A 16,598-nucleotide genomic window follows, 5' to 3' on the forward strand; every position below is an offset into this window, starting at 1 on the left:
GGAATCTTTAGTCAACTCCCTCAGATACTGATAAGGTATCAGTGCAAGGCACCCCCACCCAACGTGAGGCTCCCTGAGCCTGCCCAGGTGAAGCTAATTGCTTTGAATGGGCCGGTAAGTGCCTTTGATTGTTTCAGCTTGAAGCCAAGCTAAGCACAAACCAAATCCACCTCCCAAACCCTGTACAATTTGCAATTGATTGGTGAGCTCACAGATCTCTAGGCGTCACCTCCCCCACTCACCACAGAGGGGTGAGGCTCTCAGCTCCTCTGAGGCTGAGAAGGGGGCACGCCTTTCCCCACATCAGATAAGTCTATCAAGGGGGGTGCAGTGGGTTCGAGTTTCTGGCTAGACTCTGGCCAGTTTTTTACAACGATTTCCAACTGCACTGAAGATAACCCATCAATCACTTCTTTTGGGATACCTTTCTTTCGGCCAAGCCCCCACCAATACTGTCTAGTGTTCAGGTGCTCTCTTCCCCCAGTCGAGTGTCGTTTGGGGATTCGAAGCATCTGGCTCCGGGGGTCTGCACTTGGCAGTGGGTGATTAATTTTCACATGCCTCAAGCCTCTAGGCTCAGGCTTATGAACTTCCTCAGGCACCCCATACTGCCTGGCATAATCTAATAGCTCTCTAGCCACCTCCTCCCACGTCCATTGTCTGCAATCTGTCTGGTTCCTCCCGGGTGTTAAGTTCTCCCTCAGAGCAGCTTGTATTCGGGAGGTAAGTGAGGTGTCAGCTATCTCCTTTTGAAGCTGGATGCCTTTCATCTTAAGGGAGTCAGGAAGCCCCCTGACCAAAGGAGTCATTCTCTTTGGGTCCACCAAGAGAGAAAGGGGCGATTCAAAATGATGTTTCAGTTCTCGATCATAGACCATTTGCAAACAAGCTGCCTTCTGCACATTTCCCATGATCTGATTCATGCCTCCCCTCAGAACTAGAGGCTCTCCTCTCTCCTTTGAATCAAAGCCCCCAGCCCAAAAAGCTGCTCGCTGAGTAAGGCTCCAGGGACCACTCCTATTTCCCGTAGTTAGGAACACATTAGCACCCCAATAGCCTGTAGCTTCAGCTTCTGTCAATCTAATTTGATCACCTCCGGTTTTAGACACACGCCATACATATTCCACCTCAGACTCTCCAGCCGAACGTGTAAACTCTTTACGCAGTTTGGCCAGCTCAGTGGAAGAAAAGGGTATCTCTTTGGTTGTGATGGCAGGGGTGCCATCCTCATCCTCATACAGCATCTCAGTTTTAATGAGAGGACGCATGTGAGCAGCAGCTTCCTCTGCTGCTGCCAGTTCTGCCTGGGGGTATATGCAGGCAGGCTCTGTCTGCTTTAACTCTTCCTCCTTCAAAAAACACTTTTGCCACTTCTGTTCTGTTTTTAATCTATCCTTAAGATCTGCCACTTCGTCTTTTAAAGTTACAATATGCCCTTGCAGGGAATCTACCAGATCCTGCAAGGAGGAAACGATTTTATTCTCTCGTCCGTTTTGGCTTTGCTTTTCATCTATTGAAGCGGCCAAACACGCACCCAAAACTGCACAGATGAAGGCTTTGCCCTTTCCCGACTTGGCCCGTGCCTCCTTCTGCAGGGCCACAATCCGATCCGCCACACTCTGACAGTTACTCCAGTTCTCACGGGCCCAATCCAGCCCTTCCACGGACGGGCGGGCACCGTGAGCTTCCAACAAACAGAAAAGCCTCTCCACCGTGGCCATTGCCTTTAAGGTAAGAGCTCCACGGGGAGGTCACAACAACACAAAGACCTTATACCTCAAAAATCTTCCCTACAAAATCCGCTCAAAGAAAGCTCACACACACAATAAATTCCTTCAGGGAGATCACACCAAGATCTAGCTTCTCGGAGAGGACAGCCACAGTCACCCCGAGAGGACACACTTTACCAACAGAGAAACTGTTCCGTTTGGGTTCACTAGACTTCTCGGGGGAAATTCTTTCCCCCAGGACACACTTTACACAATCCTATTCACCGCAGGGTACTAAGAATTCTCGGGAAGGCCACACTATAAAATCAACACTTGTACCCTAAAATATTCTTTCCCGGGAACGCAGAGATCTAGCTTCTCGGAGAGGACAGCCACAGTCTCCCCGAGAGGACACACTTTGCCAACAGAGAGACTTCTCAGGGGAAATTCTTTCCCCCAGGACACACTTTACACAATATTTACAAGTTTCCTAGACTTCTTGGGAACCTTTCCCCAAGGGGACACACTTTACCAATATTCTCAATTTTACTAGACTTCTTGTGGAGGTAGCTCTCCCCAAGAGGACACACTTTACACAATATTTCCTATTTACCGCAGGGTACTAAGAATTCTCGGGAAGGTCACACTATAAAATCAACACTTGTACCCTAAAATATTCTTTCCCGGGAACGCAGACACATTTAGGCATTTGAAGAATCCCCACACTCTGCTCCACAAGCATTCATTTTGCTCTCAGAGTACATCTCAGACACACTCGTGCACACTTTGGGGTTCTCAGAAATGAAACAGTTTCCTGATGATACTTTCACTACACAGAATCCTGTCCGTGACGCCAAAAAAATGTCAAGGTCCGGAGGAGCAGAAATTAACAGTATCTCTGTCCAGCGGAGCTAGACCAGTTCTAATGGATTCCGTGTTGTGAAATTAAGGTGCAAACGAGACCATATATCACCATGAAACTGTTTATTAAAGGATAAGGTTGGGCAAAACGGAGGGAGAGAGGGGAGAAGGGGGAGAGAGAAAGATAAAGAGATCGATGGAGAAGAAAAGAAGGAGCAGGGAAGGGGAAAAGGCTGTGAGCATATTACCCTCAGTCGCAGATGAAGGAGTGAGAGAGAGAGACGGGTGCGTGGCCCAGGGATGATCTTCTGCGGAGTTTGTCAGAGATTCTTCAGGTGGTGTGCAGCTGTGGTGGTCTGGTGATGGTCTGCCCTCGGTGGTCCGATGGAGGTGGTGGTCCGCTGGGAATGCCACTGGTGGTGCGGTGGGAATACCACTGGTGGGGATACCACCCTTGGTCTGGTGGGGATGCCACACTTTGGCAGGCCTTTCTCCTGCCTTTTTATACAGTTTTCTGCTCAGTGTCCAGCTGCAGCCCCCCCAGGGCATCTTCCTGTGCATTCTCACACATTCGCAGGGGTCCGGCGTCGCCGGGGGGAGGGCCTCCGCCCTCTCTCGGCTACACCTGTCCACACCCTGCATACACAGCCCTTGGGGGCAGCTGAGATAAGGTGGAGGCTTCCTGGGCAGTCCAGCCAGGGTGAGGTCTAGGAGTTTCAAAGGTATTGTCTGTTGATTTGCATCTCTGAGCTTTTGGGCCAAGCACCGAGTCTGAGTCCCAGAAGTAACAAGATTAAGGAGAGATGATGCAATCTTTATCTTTGTTGATTAACAAGAGAGAGGATCAGACTCTCACAGTTGCTCAAAAGAAAGAGAGGGGATATGTTGGAGAATTCTTGTTAGCAGAGCACACAGAAATGATAAACATGAGCAACTGTGCTGAGAATGTCCTTGAATCCATTCTGGGACCCAGATAGCAGGCATAGGGTAGTTTCCCACCACATGCAGCTGCAGGGGGTGGAGTGCAGCTGCAGGTGGGCAGGATTTAGCCAGCCCCCAGAGGCTGACCCTCAGATTGTTATGGTATGCTGACCTACTGATGCCTTACAAGTAACCCTGTACCCTCTGATTGTAACCAATCATGGTGGAGCATGCCTGTCGTGGAATGCAGTTTCACGAGAAATTGATGGGGAAAACACGCGAGGCTGGCTTGCAAAGACCAAGTGATTTATTGCTAAAATGCGAAGATCCCCTTCCCGAAAACTGAGTTACCCACGTGATTTCTTTGATGAGGCTGGAGTAACATTTCAGAAAATGGTAAATAAAAGAGAGTCTATGATTTTCTTAAAGAGTTCTTTGAGTCTTTGAAGTTGTTCAGTCTCGATTTTAAGAGGTCATCAGTCTACTCACAGTCAGCAGTTTAGCAGGGTTTCGGCGCACCACTAGGGCGTTGTCCCTTTTCCCCGGCCAGGATCGGGTCCAAGCAGGCCCTCGGCCTCTGAGGATCGGGCGTCAGCAGTCTTACACCGGGCTGAGGCCAAAGCAGGCAAGCATTCTGGAGCAGGCTGATCGGTCGGAACGGGCCGCAGGCAGGCAGCTGGCTTGGTAGCTGGTAGGTTGGTGGCCCGCAGGGTACAGTAGCAGCAGAGCACACACACCGATCCAGGCAGACACACCATTTTTATAATGTTCAAAAGAGGTGTGCTCACCAGTTCTGACAATTTTTACGATATTATTACAGATTGGTACAAAGTTATAATTAACCTATATAATTGGACAATTCTTACCAAAAACAACCTGTAGGACCACCCAAAGTTCGGCCCATCAGCAGGTGGTCAGTGTGCATGAGAACCAAGGACGAAAACTGGAAAACAAGGCCAATGTTTACCTTTTATCTTCCCTAGGGAGGAAACTTCTCATGGGACTAGAAAATTGTTTTGGTTTTACGATGCTTCTGGCTTACAATGTGAGACACTGTAACTTACATGACATGGGGACCTTTCAGGGGCTTTGCCACCCTCCATGACAACGGCTCTTGCTAGAATGCATATAAGTCACTGCATCATGGAAATAAAGTGGATTATGACCATCTAACCATATTGGTGAACCAAGAGTCATTTTACCCATAGCGCTTCACCAACATATCCCTATATTCTAAATATCCTATATCCTATAATATTCCTATTATAAACTCTTGGCCTTAACTATATTATCTATCAACTAAAAAATCTATTAACTGAAATAAAAGCTAAATCATTGAATCATTACTGAGAAAAAACAAAAACAAAAAAAACCCAAGAAGATGTTACATTACATAGAGCTCTGTGATAATACCCAGGTATCCAGAAAAAAGCAACCTTAAATCAATCATTACAAAAGAGAATCATTAACTTAAACATCCACAAAACAACTTCTAACCATAATATTCCATTATATTAGCTATTGATCATGTTCAGCTATCAATTACTTAACACAGTCTATTTTCATTACCTTAGCCTTATTATGATTATCCTGCTAAAATTATTCCAAAACTTAATATTCTATTACAATTATAATGTTCTATTATAATTAATAACTATTTAACATCTTATCCAGTAAATTCTTGAACTCTAAAATCTATTACAATCAAAAGCTAAAAGGCTATCACAAATGCAGCACTGTCCCCTTTAATAATGAAACGCTTCTTCTCCGTAGAAGATAAACTGCAGAAGCTTCAAGGAGATAAACTGCAAGAAGGAGGTGGGGTGTGGGCCCCAGTGAGCTCCAGGGGAGGGGGGGTAGCGCATTTCCAGTGCCTGGCCATTCCGTGCACCGGGTGGGGTGGTGGTGAGCTGGGTGAAAAGACACCCCCCCAAAAAAAGCTAAACCAAGGACCAGCCTCCCCAGATCTCGACTGGAGGCAAACAGACCGCTGCAAGCTCCCGTTGTTTCAGAGCTTTTAAGTATTTTTTTTTCTTCTGGAAACTTTATGATGCGATCCAAGACGAAGAGGGGGGTGGGTGGTGTCCCCTGCTAGGATGTTTCTTGCCAGGACCGACCAGGCACCGTCCCCTTAGTAGGTAAACTCAACCAGTCATTTTCACTTCTGTGGGAGCCTTTCCATTCTTCTATATTTAAATCTTTAATTGATAAGGGAAAAATCGGATACTTTTCAATGGCATCCTGCCTTATGCTGGAAAAGGCAGACGTAGACAGAGCAGGAGCCTGAGCAATTAGCAAGGCTCTGTGTGCCATTGTGGTAATTTGTAACACCTTTGCTTGACAAAGGCCTGTTTGAAAGTTTACATATGCAAATAGCCTAGCTCCCTGAAGCATTTACAGTTGACCCAACCCACTGCCCTCCCCTCTGAGCCCCGTAACCACAGGAAACGCTGATGGAAACATTTCACCTTCAATAAAAGCACTTTTGATAATTCCTTTCCATCTAGTAACTGGATTGTCCCTATCAGTAGGTCCTACAGCCCCTGTTCCGAGTGATGGAGTATTAAGAGACACGGGACACATCCCTGGGGCAGGTATTAGGGCAGGTATTGTAGGATTTAATGAAAGGAGATGGGGGGTGCTGGCAAGTAACTAGCATTATACTCATCCGCTTTCTCCACTGCTCATCCTTAGCCTTCTAACTTCTGGAGTCTGTCAGGAAGGTCTTTCAGCTGTGCATCTCTCAACCCAGGGGATTTGTCTTCTTGGGGGTGAACTACGGGCGTCAGAGGCGTGGAGGATGGCAAGGGTTGATACAGGGACTGCTTTCCCTTGGAGTTGTCTTTACTGGATGAGGACAAAGAGTGGAGGGCGCTCACTGCAGGAATGGTGTCCGGTTCCCTGTAAGTCGATCTTGAAGAGGATTTATGGAGTTTTGGCACTTTGTGATGTTGCGGTGTTGATAAGGAGACTTGAGTAGCAGAAAGTCCCACTGCTCCCTTTGGGAGCGAAAGTTGCAAATGCTAATTGCAGCAGCAATTGTATTCACCCTTCACAGATGTCAGGGTGTCAGAGATCAATTGCCATGGAAGGATGAGTTTTACAGTCTCTTTAGAGCCCTGGTTTATTTCTGTTTCCTCAGGGCCTTTCCCATCATCTCTCAGGTGGCCACTTCAAAGGCCACATACACTTCGGGGATCAAAAATCTCTCTTTTGTCCAGCAAAATCAACTCATAGAGTTTCTTCTGACCAGCAGGGATCCCTCTCTTAGAGAGCATACTTGCTGGTAACTGAACTGCCACGTCTATTTCCATCGTGCAGTTTCCTACCTTGCAGAAATCTGAGTCGTGATCCCAGAGTCTAGCTGTTGAGTGCACTTTGCCCTGCAATGCCACTTCTGCTCCTGCATTCACCGTCCCCATCTCCGTGTTCCATGAAGATTTGGGATTATTTGCCAAGCCTGGTCCAGCCTGTTTGGACACCCATTTATCAGTGAGAGTGCATCCAGAGTAATGACGTGCACCAATATGGTTAGATCATTCTCCAACTTTATTGCTCTATTACAGCTCCTTTTATGCTAAACTTAGAAGAGGTGTATTCAGCTAGCTTACTTAAGGTTGGTTAACATAGTATATGTGGAAGACACAGATAGGCTAAGGCTCAGACATAAGCAACCGTGGCGCCACCCTCTTGTGGTCAGCAGATCCTGTCCTTGAATCTGGGAAGTGGGGGCCTCTTTGGCTGTATCACTGTCTTAGTTCCTGCTTTCGAGGCAAGGTCAAGGACACTCTTCACAGCACGGGTTGCTCATATTTATCAAATCATGTCCCTTAGCAAGAAATGCATCCACAATCTATATTTGTGTTCTTGTTCTTGTCATAAATAACAGGCATAAACTGGCGTTCATGCAAGTTAAGGCTTTTAATAGAGTTGCAGGAATCAAGCAATGTACAGGTCTGGGTGCGTGGGGAGGCTTTGCTCTACCCTAACGCATACCCTTTGCCTTCAGTTTTCTCTTTTTATACCCTATTCTATTACATATTCATTACTAATTCTAAGAAAAGGTTGGGTTTTCCTTATCAGTTTTTAGGAATGGGAGATGTCTCTTCCACACATGTCTCCTTTTATCCGGTGGTCCCTCTGGTAGTCTTTGATGAAGTAAGGGGTCTTCCTTAAGTATCCTCCCCATGAACTTCAAATTCCTTTGTATTCTTCTGTTTGTTCATGCAAAAAGGTGGTGCAAGGAGGAATGCATTTCTGTTCAAATCCCCCTTTCCTCCCTTTGCTTATGCAAAAAGGCTGTCCCTTCCACATGCCTCCCCCTCCACCAACCTTTCTAGTTTCTAGTTACTTATTACTGTTATCTCAAGCCTATTGTATACCTTTGTGATGGTGGTGCAAAGAGGAATGTAGTTCCATTCAAAGTCCCCCTTCCTCCCTGTCTGTGACCTCTTGCCATGAATTGATCGGATCAAACATATATTTCTCACATTCTTATACATTTCATCAAGCCTATGAGTGAAGTAGACATCACCATTGTTTCGTTTCTCACAGCCTATAATCTAATTCTTCTCACCAAAACATTCTAGCTAGCTTCAAACTGGCACAACTAGCCACAACCCGTTTAATATACCCCTGAATGGCATTGACCCTCCTGGGTAGAGGATCCTGTCGCTGTTAGTTGCTGTTAACATGCTGACTATTCCCAAAGTTGAGGAAATGGACTTACAGAATCCAATATGGATTGTAAATGTAAGACGTTTAACACACAAATCAGAAGGCTTTTTATACTATTACAGGATTACATGTTGATTTCTAATTGGTCCATGCAATACATTTTTGTGGTTTAAAGCATAATCATTAGTAGATACAAAAAGGTATTTTTATAAGCAGTACGTGTGCTCATATATCAAACCCTACATTTCCAGATGTGCAGATCCTTTGTTCTAAGGTATATTCATGACTAATTCATTACTTTGTTTTACTTTGCACAGCTGTACCACAAGGACGCAACATCCTCAGGCCAACCCTGTTTTTTTTTCATAGAAAGCACGAAGCGGACACAGTGTCCTTGGGCTGACCGGTGTCTTACCCGCTGTGTTCCAATCGCCTACATATTGATTGCAAAGCAACAGCCCCTACAAAATTTCCCACAGTATCCCAAAAGATCTGGTTAATATTTAAAGATCACTTCCTCCAAGTTCAAGATATGTGTATTCCTTTGAGAAAAAAAAATCAAGTAGAGGAGGAAGGGGACCTGTATGGATGAGCAAAGAGCTGCTGAAAAAAGTAATGGAAAAAAAAAGCTCACAGTAAGTGGAAAAAGGGACTGATCACCTGGGAGGAATATAGGAACATTGTCAGGGTATATAGGGATGCAACAATGAAAGCCAAAGCCCTCTTGGAAATAAATTATGTAAGCTTTGCTGGTTGTTTTTCTGTCTGGGAGAAAGAGTCAGTGGCATTGGGCCCCTTCTGGGCTTCTTTTCTTTGTCCAGGGGGGAAGTTTGTATCTCTGTATTATTTCTAAATTCTATATAATTGTAAATACATGGAAGTATATTTTGTATATATGCTTGTAAATTTAACTTTACTGTAAAATATAGCCATCTGAGCTAGGCTGGTATATTTTAACTGGGGGGATGTTCCCAACCCTCTACAGAGTATCTCTGGTGCTTGGGTTGCTTGTTGTTCATCTGCAGCTTCTGGTGGTTTGGAGTGGCTCTTGTCTCTGCAGCCCTTGGCTTGACAGCCTTGTAACTTGCTGCTATGAAAAGATTCTTTCAGCTGCAACCTCAGCAGCAGCTCTTCTTGCTTCTCTGTCACAGGCTGAGATACTATAGTATCAGAAGAGACGGGGAGAAAGCTTGATACAAGCAAGTTCCAATCAGGAATCCAGTTTATTGCACCCAAGCATGGGCTTATATACTTTCTATCAGAAGGCTACATAAGAAGGCTACAAATCATGTCACACTCTGATTGGTTACATACACCTGCATTCCTGCGTTAGGACTACATTAGGATTACACACTAATTGGCATAGACATTCTTCACAGGCCATTAATGCAACAGTGGTCAATCATGGATCAGTAGCAACACAAGCCTTGGGCAAACTATCTGAGTCAGAGTGGACCTGAACATTGTTCAAGAGAAGAAGAATGAGAATTTGCAGATCAGAAGAAGCAAGGAGACAGGACCTTGCTATCTGCTGAATATGCTAAGACTGTCCTTCTTATCTGAGGAATATGCTAAGACTGTTGCTCCCTGGGAAGCAGATGTGGCCAACAGAATTTAGATTAGACGATTTTGCATGTGATAAAATGACTAATCAGTAGGTAAAAGCTTTAAGCCTTCTGATAGTATATATATCCCTGTATGTTGCCCAATAAAAGCGGAACTTAGCTTGCATCAAGCTGTCTCCCTGTCCCTTCGTCGCAGCAAATGGTGACCCCAACGTGATATTGGCATTGAATGTCCGAGACAGGACGACCGGCTGCGAGTCTCTGGGAACTTGGAATTCTGCTGAAAGAAGCAGCTAGCGGGCCCGCGACTGATCACCTCCTCGAGATTCGCAGGTGAGCCCAGAGAAACTGAAAACGGGAAACCAGAGTTACCATGAAGAAAGGGACATTTATAAACTTATGAAGGCACTTGTCTGGAAGCATAACAAAGACATTTCGGGTCATGATTTAAAATTGGCAATGAGATGGTTTGAGGCTATTAAAGAACAAGAAGGGAAGTCGGGTGGGGCACAGAAGGAAGGGACACCGAACTCTGCAAAGCCAGAAGGCAAGTCAAAACTGCCACCTGTACAGCCCTCTGCCCCCTCGATCCCCCCGCTGCCTCCATCAGTCCACCCGTGCCAGTGCCTAAACCCCATATATGATCCCGTCTTGCTGTTGGGGTTTCGCGAACAGCACCTCCGAGTGAGGATCCTTTCGAGCTGGATCTCTTTGACCCCGAACGAGAACCGGACCTCTATCCCCCGACGATTATGACCCCCGTGCTGCTATAAAACAACAAGCCATGGCAGAAGGGGATGCTGACATGGCAGGACGTACTTTGATCCCCCCCAGCCCACGGCACCGCCAGCACGCACTATCGTAGCTCCTGGACGTGGGGGTAATCCACTATGGGAGAAGATTTATGACAGGGATAAACATCGGGAAAGCTGTGTCGTCTGATAGTCAAAATCTGAGACTGAATCATTGTGGGAGAGGGGAGCCCTGGTTGCAATGCTCCCATGGATTCCATAGCATCATTAATTTTTCTTAAATCATGAAGCAGACGCCATTTGCCAGATCATTTTTGAATCACAAAAACAGGAGTATTCCAGGGACTAAACGAAGGTACTATGTGCCCTTGCTCTAGCTGCTCCTGTACTAACTGTTCCAAGGCGCGAAGTTTTTCCTCAGGAAGGGGCCATTGATCTACCCATATAGGAATTTGTATTTTACAAGATAATTTTGGGGTATCACACCCATCAGTGGCCCTCTCTAAAAATGTGTTTCCAGTGTGAGACCCCATTGCAACAGGACATCTCTCCCCCACAGGACCATAGGTACCGACAACACAAAAGGTTTAACAGTTGCAATCCTTCCCTCAGGCCCAACAATCTGTATAAATTCCACACTCTGCTGACTTTTCCCCACCCCCCTATTCCTGACAGTGGCTGTAAGATTTTTGCCAGTGGCCATATCGGGGGCCATTTGGTCAAAGAAATAACAGTGACATCAGCACCAGTATCAATAATGCCATTTAAAACAACCTGCTGGTCTGCTTTTTTCATTATGCATTTTTGCATAGGTCTTTCATTAGACACTGAGTCCAATAAACCTCTGGAAGTCCTGTTGAAGCAAAAGCTCCTTCACGTTTCTTCACTGTTTGAGGATTAAATGGATCCCTAGGAAGTAAAAGCAATTGAGCTACATGGCTATTCTTTGCAATCATACAGGGAGGGAGTGGTGTCCAAACCATAATTTTCACTTCCTTTGCATCACTATCAATAACTCCTGCTAATACAAAAAGACCAGTCAGGGAAGTTGACGATCTTCCCAAAATCAAAGCTGTTGTATTTTTTGGCAAAGGTCCCTGAAAGTTCATGTCTAATAAGTGAACTGAAGAATCGAGTAAGGTCACTGTGTGTTTGGTTTCCAAGTCCGGTCCTGCACTGCCTGTTGTGGCTCGTTGCAAGCCGCAAATTGGCATTCGGATAGCTGGTACGCCAGCTGGATCATTTGTGTCAGAGCGCGGCGCCGTTCCGCGCTCTTCTGCCAGTTCCCCTGAAGCGGCTTCCCTTGTTTATCGTATTTAGAGTGGCACTGAGTTGCATAATGTCGACCTTTCTGGCACCGGGGGCATATTGATATAGGCTTATTCACTTGCCCCTTTTGAGCGTTACAGTTCTTCCTAATATGACCTGGCTTCCCACAGCCGAAACAAACAGTCGCCCTTCCCCCTGTGTTTACAGCGGCAAAAGCAGCCGCCATAGTCTCGCATTTAAAATCGGACGTCCCGAAGCAATTGCAAGCTTCCATCATCTCAGCCAGGGAGGGTTTCGGATTCGGTAACGATTTCAGCAACTTCTTACAGTCCACGTTGGCATTTTCAATTGCTAATTGTTGAAGTAAAATCTCCCTAGCTTCCTTGTTTTCAACCTGCTTTCCAAGAGCTTCCTGCAATCTTGCTATGAAGTCCATAAACGACTCCTCTGGCAGAGCTCAGAGAGTGGTGGTGAATGGTGCCACTTCCAGTTGGCAGCCAGTCACTAGTGGTGTTCCCCAAGGATCAGTGCTGGGCCCAGTCCTGTTCAATATCTTTATTGATGACCTGGACGAGGGGATTGAGTCCAGCATCAGTAAGTTTGCAGATGACACCAAGCTAGGAGCAGGTGTTGATCTGTTGGAAGGTAGGAGAGCCCTGCAGAGGGACCTGGACAGGCTGGATGGGTGGGCAGAGGCCAATGGGATGAGATTTAACAAGGCCAAGTGCAGGGTTCTGCACTTTGGCCACAACAACCCCAAGCAGCGCTATAGGCTGGGGACTGAGTGGCTGGAGAGCAGCCAGGAGGAAAGGGACCTGGGGGTACTGATAGACAGTAAGCTGAAGATGAGCCAGCAGTGTGCCCAGGTGGCCAAGAGAGCCAATGGCATCCTGGCCTGCATCAGGAACAGTGTGGCCAGTAGGACAAGGGAGGTTATTCTTCCCCTGTACTCAGCACTGGTCAGGCCACACCTTGAGTACTGTGTCCAGTTCTGGGCCCCTCAATTCAAGAAAGATGTTGAGGTGCTGTAACATGTCCAGAGAAGGGCAACAAAGCTGGTGAGGGGCCTGGAGCACAAATCCTATGAGGAGAGGTTGAGGGAGCTGGGGTTGTTTAGCCTGGAGAAGAGGAGGCTCAGGGGTGATCTTATTACTGTCTACAACTACCTGAAGGGACATTGTAGCCAGGTGGGGGGTGGCCTCTTCTCCCAGGCAACCAGCAATAGAACAAGGGGACACAGTCTCAAGTTGTGCCAGGGTAGGTATAGGCTGGATATTAGGAAGAAGTTCTTCACAGAGAGAGTGATTTCCCATTGGAATGGGCTTCCCAGGGAGGTGGTGGAGGCACCATCCCTGGGGGTCTTCAAGAAAAGACTGGATCAGGCACTTAGTGCCATGGTCTAGTTGATTGGTTAGGGCTGGGTGATAGGTTGGACTAGATGATTTTGGAGGTCTCTTCCAGCCTGGTTGATTCTATGTGGATGTGCTTTTCCTTGTGTTCTGTTCTATGCATAATAGTCGTAAAAGCCTTTTGGGGTTTGCGGGTATCTGGAATCTTAGTAGCACTCGCTTAGCAGCGTCCTTACTGGCGTCCAGACCTTCTCTCGGACAGTCTCTTGCCTGAGTGACGGGATTGGCTAGCAGCCCCGTGCCCATCAAATGATCCATAGTTAAGGCTTGCAGGGCTGGATTATTCCCCGCTGCAAACTTTTGTAAAACAATTTCTAAACTCTGATGCCATCCTGACTCCCAAAGCATGTATTGAGAAAAATTTAAAAGCTATTTAGCTATTGTCTTCAAATCATAAGGTGTTAAAACGTAACTTCCACAAACGGTCTCAAGCAATCCCACGAAATAATGTGAACCCAGTCCATTATCAGTGGCAATGCGGCGCGACTCTTTGGTAACTGAAAAGCTGAGAGCTTCCCACTGGGGGTTTTCGCCACGCCCTGGATAGATCACCGGCACTGCGATAATGCGGGCTGGTACTGTGGCAGGTCGGGGCAAAATTGTGATACACCCTACCATGTCGGCATCCCCTTCATCTAAAGCTCGTTGTTTAATTGCTGATCACACCACACGGGGATCATGACCATCTGGTAGATACGGGTCTGGTTCCTCTTCGGGATCGAAGGGATCTAACTCAAAAGGATCTTCACTAAATGGTGATTGCGAAGTTCCCACAGTGGGCTTAAATCGCACTCGCGGCTTAGGCGCCAGTAGGGTAGGTGAATCCTTAGCATCAAAAGGCAGGGGAGGGGCAGATGGTTGAATCGAAGCATTCGCCTGCATTCCCTCCTTCTTTAGGTCTAAGGGATTAAATGCTCTCCCCGACTTCCCCTCCTGTTCTTTAACAGCCTCAAACACCCTTTGCCACGGTGCAAGCAAGTGCTGTGCTTCTAAATCACCATTTGTAGAAAGATCCCATAAACTGACCCCTACTTTATCCCATAGTTTTGACTCAAAAACAGTAATTTCTGTAGTGTCAGGGAATTTATCCTTGACCCATCTCATAAGTAATTCCAGCTCATAACTGGATATCTCTTTCTTATGTTCATATAAAAATTCTTTCATGAGCTTATAGACGTCCCTTTCTTCATGTGAGGTTTGATTCCCCATGTTTAAGTTCCTCCGATGCAGGAATAGGGGAATGGCCTGTTAGTAAGGAACAGTTGCCCGAGACGAAACAAATACAGCATATACCTTGGGCATGCAATGTGTGGGTCAGACAGACCTCAGAAAAGAAAGATAAGTAGGATCCTGCAGTCAGGACTGCTCAGATAGTTGCATAGCAACATATATCAATGAGCAGGGAAAGTAACGAAGAAAGTAGAAACAGCATCTTTCACCTGAGCAGAGTGTTAGCCAATCATGTAGTAGTTGCTAACTTTCTTACTGTAATTTTAACCAATCAGTGATTAACATGCTAGCCTTTCTGAGAGAATACATACCTGCCTATTTTTCTAATAAAGTGGAATTTTGGCTTGTCACATTCCGCCCTAGTCTCTGCTATAAAAACACGAGGTACAGAGATTAAGGATGGCATCAAAGACAGCATGAAAGAACTGAAGGAGGATCTTAAAAACATTGCCAATCTGGTAAAGGATACCATCCCTGCATCATCTGAAGGGGTGCATGTTTCTGCCATCAGGAACAGACGCCCACCTCCTGCAAGGCAATTCCAGCCCAGGAGGAGACAAATTCCACCTAGACATCAGCAATCACATGCGTCACTGTGGATAATTCTGCGTGACAAATAGAGTGAGAACATGAACAAGTGGGATGGTCAAGGTTCTTCAGCACCTTCAAAGAGAGTCAGGGAACAGCAGAGTGGCAGAAACAGAGGCAGCAATGTCAGAAAAGTGGCTATCACTTCTTCAGCTCCCAAGAGCAGCTGCAATTACTCCAACAATTGCAATTTCTCTCACAAAAACAGCAATCATTGAGTACACACTACATGCCATGTTCAGCATTACGGGTGCCCTGCCTCCAGACAGGAGGAGGAAAGGGATAGTGGAGAGAAACGAATCTATTGGAATGTATTCATTAGGTGGCCTGGAGGTTCAAAAGTTCGGAAATAGAGGGCGTTAGTTGACACAGGTGCTCAGTGTAGTTTGTTGCCATCCCATTGCAAAGGGACAGAGTCCATATCTATTTTTGGAATCATTGGTGAATCTCAAGAGTTAACTAAGTTGCAGGCTGAGATCAGTTTAAGAGGTAAAGCATGGAAGAAACATACTATTGTAACTGGTCCTGATGCGCCTTGCATTCTGGGAATTGACTTTTTGAGACAAGGTTGTTTCAAAGATCCTAAGGGTCACAAATGGACTTTTGGAATAGCATCTGTAGAGATTGAGAATGGTAAATTGAAGTTGTCCATTAGATCTGAACTTTCAGATGAATCTGCAGTTGTGGGACATCATGACATAGAGGATCTGGAAGTGCCAATTGCAACTCAAACTGTTCACCACAGGCAGTACAGAACTAACCGTGACTCTTTGTTGCCCATTCATCAGCTGATTCATCAACTGGAGAGTCAGGCTGTCATCGAGAAAGCTCATTCACCTTTCAACAGTCGCATCTGGCCTGTGCGCAAGCCTAACGGCGATTGGAGACTCCCAGTTGATTTTCGTGCCCTCAACGAGGTGACTCCACCCATGAGCGCATCTGTGCCAGACATGCTGGAACTCCAGCACAAGCTGGAACTGAAGGAGGCTAAATGGTATGCTACCATAGACATTGCTAATGCTTTCTTCTCTATTCCCATAGCAAAGGAGTGCAGGCCTCAGTTTGCATTCACCTGGAGAGGAATCCAGTATCAGTTCAACCGTTTGCCTCAGGGGTGGAAACACAGCTCAACCATCTGTCACTCAGTCATCCACAATGCACTGGAGAAAGGTAAAGCTCCAGAGCACATCCAGTACATCGACGACATCATTGTGTGGGGCCAAACTGCTGAGGAAGTCTTCGAGAAAGGTAACAAAATCATTGACATTCTGTTGCAAGCAGGTTTTTCCATTAAGCGAGACAAGGTCAAAGGACCTGCCAGAGAAATTCAGTTTCTGGCAGTGTGGTGGCAGGATGGTCGCCATTACATTCCTCAGGATGTGATCAACAAAGTCTCTACCATGGCACTTCCCACCAATAAGAAGGACACTGTATTTTTTAGGAGCTGTGGCATTTTGGAGACTACACATTCCTGGTTTCAGTCAAATTGTCAAACCTCTGCATGATGTGACTCGTAAAATGTGGGAAGCTTTCTCCTGCAGCGAAGCATGAAATGTAAACATCACACCCTGTGATGGGAAGTGTCCTTGGAGCCTTACTGATTCCTAGAGGCCTAGG

At 46.2% G+C, this 16,598-nt stretch overlaps 1 protein-coding gene across 1 annotated transcript; it reads right to left on the reverse strand.

Annotated features, from left to right (window-relative positions):
* Positions 1-260: 260 nt before the first annotated feature.
* LOC135173955 (uncharacterized) lies at positions 261-6,913 on the reverse strand. The gene is made up of 2 exons (XM_064141174.1): positions 6,772-6,913; positions 261-1,738 (listed from the first exon to the last, which is right to left on the reverse strand). Exons 1-2 carry the CDS (start codon positions 6,911-6,913, stop codon positions 261-263), a joined length of 1,620 nt encoding a protein of 539 aa, XP_063997244.1.
* Between the last annotated feature and the right edge of the window lie 9,685 nt (positions 6,914-16,598).

The sequence above is a fragment of the Pogoniulus pusillus genome, unplaced genomic scaffold (assembly GCF_015220805.1).
Source record: "Pogoniulus pusillus isolate bPogPus1 unplaced genomic scaffold, bPogPus1.pri scaffold_165_arrow_ctg1, whole genome shotgun sequence".
NCBI classification, from domain to species: Eukaryota; Metazoa; Chordata; class Aves; order Piciformes; family Lybiidae; genus Pogoniulus; species Pogoniulus pusillus.